Raw genomic sequence first — 15,140 nt, 5'->3', positions numbered from 1 at the left:
TCCTCCTGTTAGTCACTGCTTGTAACTGATAATTACTGCTTGTATGTGAGAACTCATGACTTGCTTTCTTGTAATGCTTCTGCCAGAGAATTTAAGAGTTGGGTTCTTCCTGCTATTAAATAGGCATCACCCAATATCCATCAAGAGTGAGAGGTGAAAGAGGGGAGGTATTCATGGGACCCAGCAAAGGATGGATGTGACTCTCCATCCCTTTTACTGTTCATTAGAATTAATTTGGCATGGAGTGAAGAATCAGGTTCATGGGCTCCAAATCCTCTCGGATGTTGTTAGTTAAGCTGCTGAATGCTCTTTTAACTAGGCAAATTAAGAAAGTGATATGCTGTTCATAGCAAATCAACTTCTGGTTACAAACTACCATGATATCTTCTCTTCAGCAGACATGACCTTTCATTTCCAAGTTGCTGTTACATGCTATTTTAGGTGGTACTATAGATTAAAAATGAGTCTGTATAGAAAATGTCTGCTTAACATGATTTTTTTTATGACTGAGAATGAATCCTTCTGCTGTTCAAAATACTACTTCATCTTCTTTCTTTATACTTCTTGTATAGACCTGTGATTGTTTAGCTTTGATCTTTCTACATTGTGCTTCACAATTTGCTCTGTAACTATATATTTCCTATGGGAATCAGGGGGAAAATGCCTGGACTTTTCCTATCTGGAATTGTGCAACATTGTGTGTAATGTATATGCCTCTAATGTACTTAGACCTTAAAATAAAGGTTTTTAACTGCAGACACCAAATTTCAAACTCCCTGAGGTAAGTATATTCTTGGTTAGCTAGGTGCTGAAGCTGACAGAAAACTTGCTTTGTGTGTGAATTGATCAGTATAAGAAGTAAAAATTCATGTCCTAAATTGTGGCACATAAAACATTTAACACTGAGTTACTAACCAAGTGCTAAAATTTAAGTTCAGTTCCTATGTTACTTTTCAGATCCTGTCATCTTAGGCTATGTAAAGATCAGGGTTAAAGATACTGTTGCTGGAAAGTTTGCAATATAGACTGGATAAGGTGAAAATGAGGTGACAGCTGGTAATCATTCTTCTTCAATGATGCAGTGATTGTTCATGGAGCAGTAGCAACATGAGTCTGCTAATTTCACACTCTTTGAGCCAAGTGCTTAGTGTCAAAACCAGCACCAGTCAGTAATGCAAATTGCTGTGATGGAGCAGCTTCCCAGCCTCTCAGACTCCCCCAGTAGAATTATCTGCATATGCATTTCTTTTGAAACATTATAGATCCAGTTAATAAATGTTGAAAAGATGCAGTCCTAGTAATGCTCAATGAAGCTTTTGAGGGAGAGACGAGTTTGTTTATCCTGCTACTGCAGTTATCCCATAAGTCAAAGGGAAAGTAGGAAAAATACAGCGATTTACCTGCCAGATTCAAGGTATTCTGGAAGAATGTTAGAAGCTAGCTTGCAGAAGTTGAAGAGGAGTTGATTTTGAAAATATGTATGAGAACAAATGACAGGGTAAAACCTATGTTTATTATCAGATATAGCAGGTTTTTTGTAGTGAGTGAGGGAAAGACCAAAATGGTTATGCTGACATTAATAAGAGTCTGGGGGGAAAAGAATTTTAAAAAATAAAATCACAGTAGGTATCCACATTGACTTTATAGACAAACACACACACACACACATATGCACAAAGAATGACTAGAAGTTGAGAAATTAGTAAGGATAAAACTGAAGTTTATCTTATTAGTTCTTTTGTTTCAGTGCTTTTTTATCTTTATAGTAGTCCATCAACTGACTGATACTTATCATGTTTCAGCTGCAGAGAGGTGGCTGCTGGCCAGCTGTCTCTGCTGCCAATATCGAAGTAGGCTCCTTGTCTGGTCAGTAGGGGATAGCTGAGGATTGGAAGCCTGATCACATGGGGCAAGTGAATGCTTGCCTCATTGCTGCCAGGCAGGCAGGCTTTTCCAGCTGATTATTAAGGGCAGAAAGTTCCTCAGCCTCACGATACCTGAGCTCTGTATTCGGTACAACACCTCAGCAGGCCCAACTTCTGTCAAGCCTTCTGCAAAGTGAAATGGTTATTTATTTTAGTATCCTCTCATTAAAAGGCAATTTTTGCTGCTTCTTTACTCTGGAAACTTCCATAGCACTGAAAAACTGTTGTGGTGCATTGCATACCACAGCTTGAACTGTTCAGATGGTTTTAATTGTCTTACATTGCTCAAATAAGTGCAACACCACGTATTTTTGTGGAGGTAGGTGGCTAAAAAGAAGACCTTTAACACTATACAGGAATTCAGATAGAAGAGAAGGGATTTGTTACAGCCCCTTCCTAAGGGAAAGAGCACATGCAATCAAGGTAGCTCTATTTTGTTTTCTCCACCATCTTTTTATTACACAAAAAACATCGTCAATGAGGAGTAAATTTAGGAGTAGTTAAATGGAATAAAAGGGAAATCAATCAATTATTTCTTAATTTGATAATAATTAAGGGATTGTAAATTCTACAGGGTCTTTATTCTCTCTTGTGTAAGTAATATGTACTTCTAGAGTTTTCATAAAATCAGAGGCATAAGATACAGGGAAAATTTGTTAATCTTCTCATCAACTTTTGTGTTCTAAATTTATTCTATATTTTATATTTATTCAACCTCCTGATTTCCCTTTGTAATCTACAATGTTATTTTGACCCTGATCCTACATGCTGTAGACCCCATTTCTGTGCCTATCCTACATCCCACTGTAATATTTAACCCTGGACTCTAGCAACCCCAACAAGAGGGCTCTTCTCCTCCTCCTTTGAGTAATTAGTCCCCAGACCAACTCTGGTTTTGCACGTGTTTAGTGTGCTTAAAAGCTTATCCTGGATAGGGAATATTTTTTTTTTTCCTCAAAATCATGGTATTTCCTGAGCTTAGCTCAGATTTGTTTTTACTTATTGTCTCACTATTTAAATTGCAGTCCTGCTACACTGATAAACAGCCCTATTCCCTCACAACCCTGAGCTTTCTTATGGAGCAATTGCTTGCTGTACCCTTCAACTATGGCATTGATACTGTACTTTCTTCATTATTCAGCCCTTTTTCCCTTTTTATGAAGGTATTTCTACTTAAAATGCTGCTTGAAATAAACCCTACACAAAACAAAATTTAAAAATGTGTGAGTTGTAAGTGTACATTGCAACACTTTTTAGTCTTTTGTCCTAAGTGCAGTATGTATTGCGATCTATGGTTTGTGCTGGAGCTTTATTACTAACCGCTTACAGGCATCAAGAATTCAAGCAAATTCATGTCAGATAAAACTGCAGAAGTAATTCAGTTATTTAGGTGCCTAAGTCCAGGGACAGTCAATTGAAATAAAACATATACGTATCTTCAAAATGTTATTCATTGCCATTTTCTTTGCTGTTTCATTTCACTGCGTGCTTGCTGCTTCATTTAGTGTTTCTAGGGATTGTTTTGTTCCGCTTTTTTTTTATGAATGGTATAAATTCCTATCTCTGTAGATATTTTTTCCTGATTATTTGTATGAAAGGTATTTTTAGTGTTTTATTATGGTTATGGTTAATTGAAAAATAGAAGACATAATTAATTTTTCTAGTTTTAATTGAATGTATCTGTCCCTCACTACTCACCCCTCTACCCCACAATAAAAGCAGGTAAAATTTCTGATTCTGTAAAATTCTGAGTAGCTCAGATCATGGGAGTTGTGATTGAAGAAGGTGTTTTGGGAGTGATGTTTCTACTATGTATTTTAGGTGGGATTCCTATTTAAATTAGACATGTTCTCATTTCAAAGCCTGCTTTCCTTGCCTGGGCTGTGCCAAGTGGTCACTGTAACACTGTAACTGACAGTGTAAGGCCCTGCATAATTTCCAGCTGTTGTTAACTCTGCAAACATTGGAGCCACCCCTGTGAGGTGCTAGGTGTTCTTTCTGTCCACCGACTCAGTAAAAGTTGAAGGCATTCAGTTCTGTGCCGTAGTTGGGTGCCTGTCTGCACTTCAGGCTCTGCAGAATTTTTCTCTGATTCATAACTATGTGTTTTAGCTTTCAGGGGATATATTGTTCGTAAAAAATACACAAGACTGGAAAAAAGCTCTGGCTGTATAGCAGATCCCCAGCTTAAGAACAGCTGCTCAGCTTCTGATTTTGGCTGTGAAGAGCACTGGTGAGTTGAATCCTTTGCTGTCTATTATCTAACAGAAGTGATTTTCCACACAGTGAGATCTGAAAGTAGCAGGCATGTCATCAGGATTCAGCCAGTTCTTAGGGAATCTGCCATTTTCTGAGGATGAGCACCTGTAGATTAGCCAGTGCCCCCACCAGCTTAGTCATTTTAATATTCTCCCAGTTACCAGAGTTAGGTTTATTTATGGTGCTGTTTGTCCTGTGTTGCTGTCCTGTTTCTTGCACTTCTTGGAAGTGCCCAGAATGCCGTAGATTGCAGGCAGGATTGCAAGTGCTCAGCATTTCAGAATTGTCTGCAGTGCGTGTTATTAAATTCTCGACAGCAGAAAGTTACCCTTCTGTGTCTGTAAAGCTCCATTGAGACCATCAATGAGATAGGGAAAAGAGCTGTAAAAAGCAGATGGACAAGTCACTGACAGAAAACCTAGGAATACTGTAAACTGTAATAGTGGTGCCCTCTTTGCAGAGGAGAAGGGTATTTTAACCTTCCTTACCAATGGAGTTACTCCAGACAAATGTTCCCCCAACATTGGGTATGAGAGGCAAGAGAGATCTGTTACGTCTTTAGCTGTTATCAAAGTCTGTCTCCCAGAGACAGTGTTCTAGGAGAGGTGGCCGCATTTGCTGGATTAATCCCTTTGATTAGCAAGTTTCAGCGACTATGATTTATGAGATCTCTCCTGCTGTGGCGTGGGCATGAGGACATCTCAGTGCTTCTTCCAGTCCTTATTTCTGTTGGTTTATATGCTTCCTATATGGCATATAAATGCGGGTTCTGTTACACTTCTTCAGAATTCTCTGAATGTAGTGACTGACTTGACTGTAAGCAGATGCTGTTATTCCATTAAGAACATTTGGGGTTTTTAAAAACAAACCATTAACTTCTCCAAAATGGTATTTCTTTCTCTGTCTATGCTCATAGCCTTGAGTTATGCTAACCTCCATGCTAACTTTGGTTGATTTAGATTGAATAATGTCTGCTACATGCTCTGGTGCATCATTACAGGATATTTTTAGGTATTAACTGCCTGCATTCTTGTAGGTAAGTAGTATTCCAGAATCTCTTTGTTGTAGTATTCTGTTTTCGGCAAAAGAAAGGTTCAGACTATTGGACAAAGACTAAATAAATAAATAAATGTTTTTGATGATTATTTGCAGGGAAAAAAATGAGCCCACTGCAATTTGCCATCATATCTCTGTCTTTTGGTTGCCTCACTGCTCACTGGGGCAATAGGTTTCCTAATTTATTATTTCCTTCATGTGCATGCAGCTCCTTCTTCTCTTAAGTACCTAAGGGGTGTGTATCTTGTGATTTCTTTAGAACTATTGATGATTGCATGGTCATTTGTTTTCCAGTCTGCACTGATAGCTAAAAGCAAGAGCTAATACACTAACTATTATCAGTTTTCTTTGGCATCCCAAATTATAATTATTTACAATTAGAGAGACTTTTTTTTTTTCTTTTAAGTGATCTAGAGCTTTCACCTGGATTTGTTTATGTGTAGTTAGCCAGGAATTATTTTCTTCCCTTTTTGCATTAGGCTCTTTCTGGATTTTGCTGTTGCTCTCCAAACAAATGTATTTTTCTGGATTAGGTACAGCTTGCTCGATTGTACATCCCTTGAGATTCACAAACATTTTATGGTTCAGTAACTGTTGAGGTGAGTTTGAGCTCTATGAAGCACAAATATACAGACCTTTAATGATATTCAACCTGTGAACTTAACATTGAAGTCAATGTCTAAATGCCTTTAGATATCTGGCTGGAAGGTGCCCATGTAAAATACATTGGCCATTCAGGTCTTGTACCCAGTCCTGATTGCTATGCACAATCAGAGAGGTGAATAAATGCATACATTCTTTTGCCTGGAGTTGTTAAACTGCCATTACTGCTGGCAGTTCTGAAGTTTTAACCCCAACAAATATTGCAGATTATTTGCCTAATCCTATAAATTTCTCAGCAGTGGCCTCAGGTTCCAGTGATTTCAGTGAGACTTGAAAATGTTCAGCATTTCACAGGTGATGTTCAGAATCTTGGAACTAAATCCAATAACTTACTTCCCATAAATCAAGCTTCACTTCCACATGTAGCAGTTACTGGGCTGTTGTGTTTTAAGCATATGACTGTTCAGTCAGACAGGAAACTTGTAGGAAACAGGAAGGCTGCTGAATAATAGTGCAAATGTTTAACACAGTAGCCGGTAATCTGTCCCTAGAGAAGACAGCCCCACTGCGGCTTCACATACCATGGAACTAAAGTACAGAATAATTACATACTCTTTTCTCTTAATTTCCTTTAATTTCTTTTATTTTTGTTTTGTTTTTCTTCTAACTGGTAGTTTTGGAAAATGAAAAAATAGCTTAAAGGTACTCAGGATCAGAAAGCAAAATCATATACAGTTCTGCTCTGTTATATGCACAGGAATAGAACTATACGTTTAAATGTATGACAACCTACTGCTTTTTCAAAGATCTGTTAAAAAAAGAAGTTACAGTATTATAATATATATAAAGCATTCAGTTTTACTAAGAAATGAATTTCAAAGTGTTCGGAAGAAACGGGTACTTTTTAAAAATTTGAATTCCTTCAAGGAAATTTAATCTCTACACCTAGTTCATGCTTTTTAGTCAGTGAATGCAGGACATACGCAAATTCAAGCTAATAAATGATGTAGGTTGCTAATTAAATGCACACATCAGTTCATTTAACATTGCAGTTAAATTTTTCCTGCATTTATGTGCTTGACTTGAAAACCAGTTTTAACTGTTCAAATGCAAAAATCTTTCATGTATGAAGCTGACTTCACAACTAAAGTGTCTTTGGTTACAAGTAACTAAATACACTTTGAGAATTGGCAGATATCTCTGATAGAAGTAGAAATAGGTATAGGAAGATAATGTAAACATTGACAGGGAAGTGGCTTTGTCTCATTGAAAAAATGTTTTTTCACCCTCTACCGCAGAGCTATGGAATTGCCTGTGACTCCTTCTACCAAAAAAGTGTCATGGGATTAACTGTACACCTGGGAGACTGACACTTAAGTCTGAATTCCCCCCCAGAACCCAGTCTGTGTATGTGACACTTGCAAAACTTTCTCAACATCAGCCACCGAGAGGAACCTGCAGGCCTGCATGGTGTGAAGGAACAGAATCACAGTCAAAGCCTTCCCCAAAGTAGCTCATTCAAGACTTAAAAAGGGCAGAGTTACCTTAGGGAGCCAAACATGATTAAAACTAAATTCAAATAAAGGAAAGAAAACCTTTCAGAGCCCTTCTGACAACCCTGCTGAACAGCAGATTTACCCTTCTGCAGAGAGCAGAACAGGCAGCAGAGAACGGAGGAGTGTGACAGGGTTTCCTCTCTCACAGGGCCACTGTGGACATGAGCCTCACCTCATTCCTCCATTGTATAATTGGTCATTGCATGAAATCAAAACTGTCATTGCAGCATTTTGCAATGGCATAGCTCCAATTTCAAGTTAGTATTAGGAATCTCTTGAGCTAATTAGGAATAATCTGTGGAGAAGGAAAAAGTAATTTTCTAAAATGTCCTGTGATTTTTAACTTGTTAGACTGACAAATCTCTAGTGAATGTATTTTTTCATAAAGGTTCTTGTTCTTAGCAGGATAATCTACAGTTCAGTGACTAAGGACCTTAATCTACACTATGTTGTTCATGTTCTTGTTCAGACAGAGCTTTCATCCTCAGATACCTTTAAATCCCTTTAGAATCTTGTCAAAGCATCTGTAACCTGCATGCTCCACCATCTTCTTACCCATTTCCCTCCCAAGTGAAAATTGTGTTAAATAGTACTAACCTGATACCTTGGAAAATACTTCCTGTATTGTTCTTTTTTCCCTCTAGCTCACCAACTGCTAAATATCCCAATATAAGGTAGCTATACCTACATGATCAGTGGCCTTATACTACGTAGTAGAGCAGAAAACATTCTTTCCACATAGTGACTTTGTTACAGGTCAGTTATGTCTGTGCATGTCAGTGACTATCCCTTGCTCTTTTGTTTCCTTATGGAGCTCTGTATGTTAAAGGACACATGTCAGAAGATACCTGACATCAACAGCACTTCACACTCTTGAGTCAAATTCATTGTGATTTTTCTCCTTACATGCTTCTCTTTCTGGCTAGTTGATAACCTGTTCACACTTTGGTCAGCATAGGTTCTCAGAAACCATTCATTTTAGTAAAACTTCTGACATTCACATGAGTCTTAGGTAATCAAGATTGAATTATAAAGCCTGAAGAAAACTACACAAGCATGCCAACTTAGGAAAGTTATGAATAAATATTTATCAGTGTTTCTCTGTTCTACAGGAAGTATGCATCTGAAAGTCAGGTTCCAAAAATGGGTCTGTTTCTACTTGTTAATGGCTTGACTGGTGAAGCAGAATGTGATGACTAGATTTGTGTCAGTACTAAGTGAGTGATGGTTACAGGGGTTTAAGAGGACAGGATTAGAACTAGAAACAGAGGTACATGGACTTTAATGAACCATTAAATGAATGTCAGTCACTAATGGCACCCTGCTCTGAAGTTTACATTGGGCAGTAGCAATGAGGATACATACCTCACATGTGCATCATAACATTTTCTCATCACTGCTGAGACCTCAGTTAGTGTAGTATAGACACTGCACTTCAAGAAAACGAGCAAGTCCCTCAGCAACAAGAATGATTACCTATCTCTATAAACCATGATAAGGGGAGATATCGAAGGGAAATGGAAAACTGAGGGTGCATGTGCTATCATTTCTGCAATCATGAAAGGCTGATGGGAAGAGGAAAGGAACAAATTGTTCTCTTTGAGAATCAGGTGAGTAATAATGGGCTTGCATTGTAGCACAGGAAAGCTGGGTGAAGAAAAGCTCACTGATGGTAAACTAAGTTAAGCCCTGTGTAGGTTACCTTGGGAAGTTCTGACATCTCTATCACTGTAGGTTTTAAAAGTCAGCTTAGACAAACATGGGGAAAAAAAGAAAAGAGTAGGTACAGCTGATTTTTCTCTGAAAATGGGGATGGATTAGATGATTTCCTAAGATTCTTTTTATGATTTATAAATACAGAGTGACTTCTTGAAATGTAAGATCTCTGTGCTAGTGCATTGCAAGTCAGCCACTTTTATAGCATCTTAGTGCCAGCAGCCTTCGCTGCATCAGTGTAGAAAGGAAGTGTAAAAATTGTTTTAGAGGAATTCTCCTTGGGTTAGCTTTACTTGCAACTGCATTGCTGCTGTGCTTGAAAAATGAACAATGCTCGTTTCTGAATGGTCTACAACAGCTGGAGGCCCGTTAAAATAGCATGCAATGTGGATTCACCTACATGGACACTGATGGGTTAGCACATAAACATAATATCCCATATATCACTGAAAGCAGAGATTAAACATTATTTCAGTCACATGAGCACAGATCCATTCAGAAACTGGCTTAATGTAAATAAAACTGTTTCATATACAAACTCTTCTGTCTTCTGCTGTGCTTTCTTTGACTTGGTCTGCAGCTTGCCTCTCACTAAAGTGAGGTTCACTTACTCAGTCAATAACAAAACCTTCGTTGGATTCTTTTGATTAAAGAAAAAGAAATAGCACTATGTTAGTGTGCTTCTCTTCTTTATGAATAGCTGCTTGAAAGGGTTGCATTTCCACTTAGTTTATTTTTTTTCACAACCTTCAAATGAATGCCATCAGGTCCTGGTAATTTATTGCTTACACCTTTCTCACATTGCTCCATAATTTCCTCCTTGGATAATTTCAGTTTCTGTCAGGACCATGCTGACATTTCTTGTATAAGTCATCTTTTGAATATGAATTCTCATTTCTTTCCACAGTAAAAGATGGTATAAATACATTCTGCTTTCCTTTAATAGCTTCACTTTCCTATTTGTAATCATAACAAACATTAAGCTTGTGATGGAAATAGGAGGTCTGCAATTCCTGTGGCATGCAGTGGAACCGATTGGGCCTGATTCTGCTGTCATATGAGCTTCTAATTACTTTATGGTTCATATCATATAGTTACTCATTATTTATAAAGATGTAAGTGGAAATTTGGACACAATTTTTTATTGTCATCTTTTTTTCCCCCCCCATCCCCATCCCTTCAGAATTTTTCATCTACCCATGCTGGAAGGATTAAAACTGTTCTGTTCAGGAACACATTATTTCTGCAAAATGAGCTGTATTCTTTCTAGTGGAGTATGTAGAAGTATTTTTACCATTTTCAAAAGCGTTTAAATGATGAAAGTCCAAATTCCATGGCTTATAACAACCAGCATAACTCCAAAAGTAGTTATTTTTCTTCATTATAAATTGGTTTGTGTGACTAGTTTTTTGCTGCTATCATCTGACTGCTTTCAATGCTAAGGACAGTGTGGCCATACACTGTACGGATGTATAGACAGACCCTAAGAATCAATGTTTCTCTTTTTGTCAATGGTTCTTGCTAATTCAGTGGTTTATAGACCATCCCTGTGTGAGGACTGAGGTGTATAGCTCAGTAGCTGAATGTTCAGTAGCAAATTGTTGTATTGCCTGCCTGAAACCAGGCACATGAACCTGGATCTCTTGCATCCTTCCCAGGTTAGTGTGCTGACTGCATCTCATCTCTCTGACCCAAACACTGCATTCCTGCAAATGTGGAAAACAACTTTTTGAAATCACAGGACAAACACTTCCTTCAAAGATACCTGAAAATACCCTGCACCTCAAAATCAGCCTCAAATGCCATATTGGAAAATGTTAGCTATCAGCACTGATGGGCTCACAGGAACCAACTACTGCTAAGCTGCCCTCCTGCTGCTATTGTATTTCTCATGTTGCGTACTAGCCACATTTTCAGAATAGCTCAGAGACTGATTTCAAGGTGCTCAGCATCTATGGTTGGTGCCATGTTTTCAGAAGCGTTCCCTGCCAGTTTGCCATTGTGGTGGGTTGATCTTGGCTGCCTACCAGGTGCCCACCAAGCCACTCTGTCACTCCCCCTTCTCTCAACAGGATTCAGAGAAAAACACGATGAAAAGCGTGTGAGTAAAAGCTAGTAATCATGAAGTACGTACTTATATCAGCAACAGTACATTCTGTGGGAGGATGGGGTATCCTGCACCAAATACAACCCTACTTAGGATTGTTCTGATCAGAAACATGGGGTCACTGGGATCCTGACAGAGTGTCAGGGTCTGAGGGCTTCAGAATTCCAGATGCTGATTTTTGTAGCTTAAGCTGTCAGGACGTAAGTTGCTGAACTTTACCTTCGTGCTTTAGACATTTAGACAATGTTCTAATCCTGGCATAGTTAGAGTGCTGGCAAAACCATACTAAATTCTAGATATTTTTTTTTTTAATAGAAGGCAGAGGTTAGTTCAAGCTGCAGATTTAGATCCAGATCCAAACCACCCCAATATCTAAATATTTAAATTTAGATGATGGTTCAGTCTATTTTGGCATTGTAGGCCATTTGCAACATACTGATCCAACAGCAGATTTTGATTTTGAAATCCACCACAGTGATATTTGAAGGTTATTCATTATTTTTAGCTCATATTTGGTTTATTTTCTGCAGTATTGGGGGTGGGGGAATGAATCATCTCAACAAATGCTTGAGTAATTTTGGGGAAAAGTGGCAAGTTATCTAACTAATCACATTAAAGTTTTATCTAAATAATATATATACAAGATAAATAGTAGTAAAGAACTTTACAGATAATATGGTACCTGCACAAATGTGATGTCAAATACAGTTGTAGACATATTTTATACTTTCCTGTACGTGAAGCATGCCAGTACAAAATGAGAAATCATTTTTAAAATGGATCCCTCCATTTCCTCCACGGGAAACACCAATCTAAATTAAAATTACTGTTTAGACAGAATATTTCCCTTCTCTTTCTTAGAATCAAAGAATAAAGAGGAATTTAATTTCCCCTGACCTGACAAGCAAATCCAAACTTCATTCACAAAACTGCAACATTACAGAAAAGTTGAATGTTTACCATGTTCATGAAAGCTTTGTTTTGTTCCCACACCCTGAGGTAGCTTATGGACAACTGTGATGCCATCCGTGTTGTGACTAATATGAAACAATTGAAGTCAATGCTCTTGAGCTGGGGTAACACATTCAGACAAACTTAATTAACCTAAGAGCCTAAACTCTATTGCGAATAAGGCTTGAATACTTCAGTAACCTCTGTGGATGCCACAGAATATATGTGTTATCTAATACATATGCATGATGATATACAGCTATCAAATTCAATACATAATTGTCTAAAACATTGGAAGTCCTTCAGCAGTGTTATTTTAACCTGAAATATTTTTAACGGGTATGTTTGAAAGGTGCATTTTGAAAAGTAAAATGCACATGTGGCCAGACATTTTTTAAAGTCCAACAGGATGTTCCATTGTTACATGAGTAATTTATAACTAGTGCAGCTGACTGAAATATAAGTATTGACAAAAAATGAAATCTGAGATAACATGTATTGTATTTTTTAATCAGTAAAGCAATTTTTGATTCCCCCCTCCCACTGTGACTGAAAGGGCTGAAATGTATTCAGTTGTACTAACTGTGTAAAACTGAAGGAGCTACTTAGTACGTTGTAGCTCTTCACTGTCTATGAAAGCTTTTCCCTGTCTATGAAAAAAGCCATAATATATACATCTAAACCAAAATCTATGACTGAAACTCAGATTTCAGATGTTTCCATTTATAAGTAGAGATACAACTGCCATTAATTGTTTATTCAGAAAGGTTATGAGAAGGTTGCAGATTAATGATGCAGTGTCTGAGGTGTGTTTCGACAATCAGAAAATCTTACTTTTAATCCCAGTTTTAGGACCGTGAGCATATCAAATAATGTCTATAAACCTCAGGTTTTTATCCATCAAATGAAATTGGTAGCATCCTTTTTTTGGTTTTGCATAGCTGAAGATTCTGGAGCAAGTTCTGTGTGGGTGGATGTTACTATTGAAGAGATCCATTGACTTCAAAGGCCTGCCAACAAGGATCAGGGCCTGTGGAAGGTTTTTGTGATACTTTAATTAGCATTAATGAAGGCGGTAGTTGGCCTTAATATTTTTATGGTGACATAATGTGATGGTAAAATAATAACAGATACAGATGAAGAATCTAAGAACTCTTACTCCTTGCTCTGTGCTTAACACAATTAGCTTTAGGAGAACCCAAAGCCATGTGTTTCACTACTTCATCTGTCAAATTTTGAGTGTCTTAAGTTTGAGTCCTGTGAGAACATCTTTTCACAACCCTGGAAAAAAAAATTTCATATAAAATCTTGTCAAATTAATTTTAATACATTACTTCCATTTCACAGAATTCTCATAAACTCATTTTACACGTACACACATGTCCACAGATTTTTAATGACAAATGCGTTGCTTATAGCCTGTTACTGTGTTGAATAATGCACTTCCTCATAAGAGGAAATGGGACTGGTCTGTGTTTTGTCTGAGTTGATTATATGTGCATATTTAGAAATTGGGGGAGGGGGAAAAGGGGAAATCAACAAAAAAACGTGTATGCAAGTAAAGTTTTCATAAGAATAAAGAAATGACAATATTTGAACTATGTATTTTATTTTCCTTTGCTTTTAGGCAGCAAACCAGTAACGAATTTTCTCCTGTGGTGCCTGATTTTCTGGACAAACAAACAAAAAAGGTACTTCTAAGTTTATATTCTAAAATAACATCACATTATAACTTCAAATTCCTGAGTCCACAGTTCTGCAGTGTGTTCATGGCTGCTTGGCATAGCCATCTGAACATGAAACCGTTAGTGATGTTTTGAAGTCTTTGAGACAAAAGCCTGCTTGCTAAGAACTTTAGTTCTGTAGAAAGACAGGGAGGTACAGTGAATAAGAGAATCAAAAGGCTGGAAATTTGCTGCTGAGAATAAATGCTAGCTGCTCCCTGAGGTGATTTGTCTGTGCACTTCACTTTCTACAGATGTTAGAGACTCTTTTTTAGTAAGGACCTGAGGTTCTTTGGTAGCACTTTGATATCCTGCTCGAATTCAATATGTGAAATGGAGGAGTCGCTCTGTGACTTGGAGCACAGCATAGTCTTTGAAGTCTGATCCAATTTTTGCTGCTTACCATTTGATGTTGAAAGGATGAAATGGAGAAAATGTACAGTTTTTGCCAGTAACTCTGCTGAGCATATGTAAGATTAAAAAAACAAAATCCCTTGGATGATGTACTTAGAAATGTTAAGCAGATTAATACCTTCCTATAGCTTTTTTCTAAAGATACAAATTAACTATGAGAGGAAATCAGCATACAGTGCATGCTATGATTTAACTGCATGAGGAAAATGGATAAATAAGTTAAATGGAAAAAGTAAACAAATGTTTGTGACATGGGTGCTAAGTAGGTGTTGCTGAAAGCCACAAGAATCTTGTGTAACTTAAATCTGGCATTAGACATTTCACAGAGTTGTAGAAAATAAGAAGTTGCTCCCTGTGAGATCACAGCTATAAGTTTTCATGGCAGAGTGGAATCAATACATTTCTTATGTGCCTAAACCAACGTTCTTTATTCCAAAAGGATTTGGATGAGATTTCTGCTTCTCCATTTATTCGAAAACATTCGTTCGAAATGAATGATTCACAATCAATTAGCCAATCTCAGTCAGTTGCAGACCATCAGTTGTCAAGTCCTTTGAGATCCCATAAAAAAGAAGGTAAGAAATATAGTAAATAACAGAGATCTTTTGTTTACTATTTATAAGCTATATGTTGACATCCTGTAACTTGCTTTATATGTTGGTAAAGTCTTTTTAACAATCCCTTAGAAGGCAGGAAATATAAAGGAACTAACTTTCTTCTACACATTTTGAACCTGGAAATATAAAAAATCCCTTAAATACCTGAATTACAGAGGCAGTACTATAAAGATTTTTAAAATACGATTTATATTAAAATGTTGTTAATAATC

At 37.3% G+C, this 15,140-nt stretch overlaps 1 protein-coding gene across 6 annotated transcripts in view; it reads left to right on the top strand.

The window, feature by feature from the left end:
- Positions 1-15,140, top strand: part of MYO3B (myosin IIIB) — a 207,597-nt gene that overhangs the window by 149,129 nt on the left and 43,328 nt on the right. For 5 of the 6 annotated variants that reach the window (XM_056350236.1, XM_056350234.1, XM_056350235.1 and 2 more), the window contains 3 exons: positions 4,038-4,158; positions 13,801-13,864; positions 14,751-14,886. In XM_056350236.1, coding sequence (XP_056206211.1) covers positions 4,038-4,158; positions 13,801-13,864; positions 14,751-14,886 — 321 coding nt within the window. The remainder of the gene's footprint in view (positions 1-4,037; positions 4,159-13,800; positions 13,865-14,750; positions 14,887-15,140) is intronic. The other variant, XR_008823672.1, reaches the window with a different exon arrangement.

Source organism: Falco biarmicus, chromosome 8 (genome assembly GCF_023638135.1).
Source record: "Falco biarmicus isolate bFalBia1 chromosome 8, bFalBia1.pri, whole genome shotgun sequence".
NCBI classification, from domain to species: Eukaryota; Metazoa; Chordata; class Aves; order Falconiformes; family Falconidae; genus Falco; species Falco biarmicus.
The sequence above is the reverse complement of the archived record's forward strand: the minus strand, read 5'-3'. Positions and strand labels throughout refer to the sequence as shown.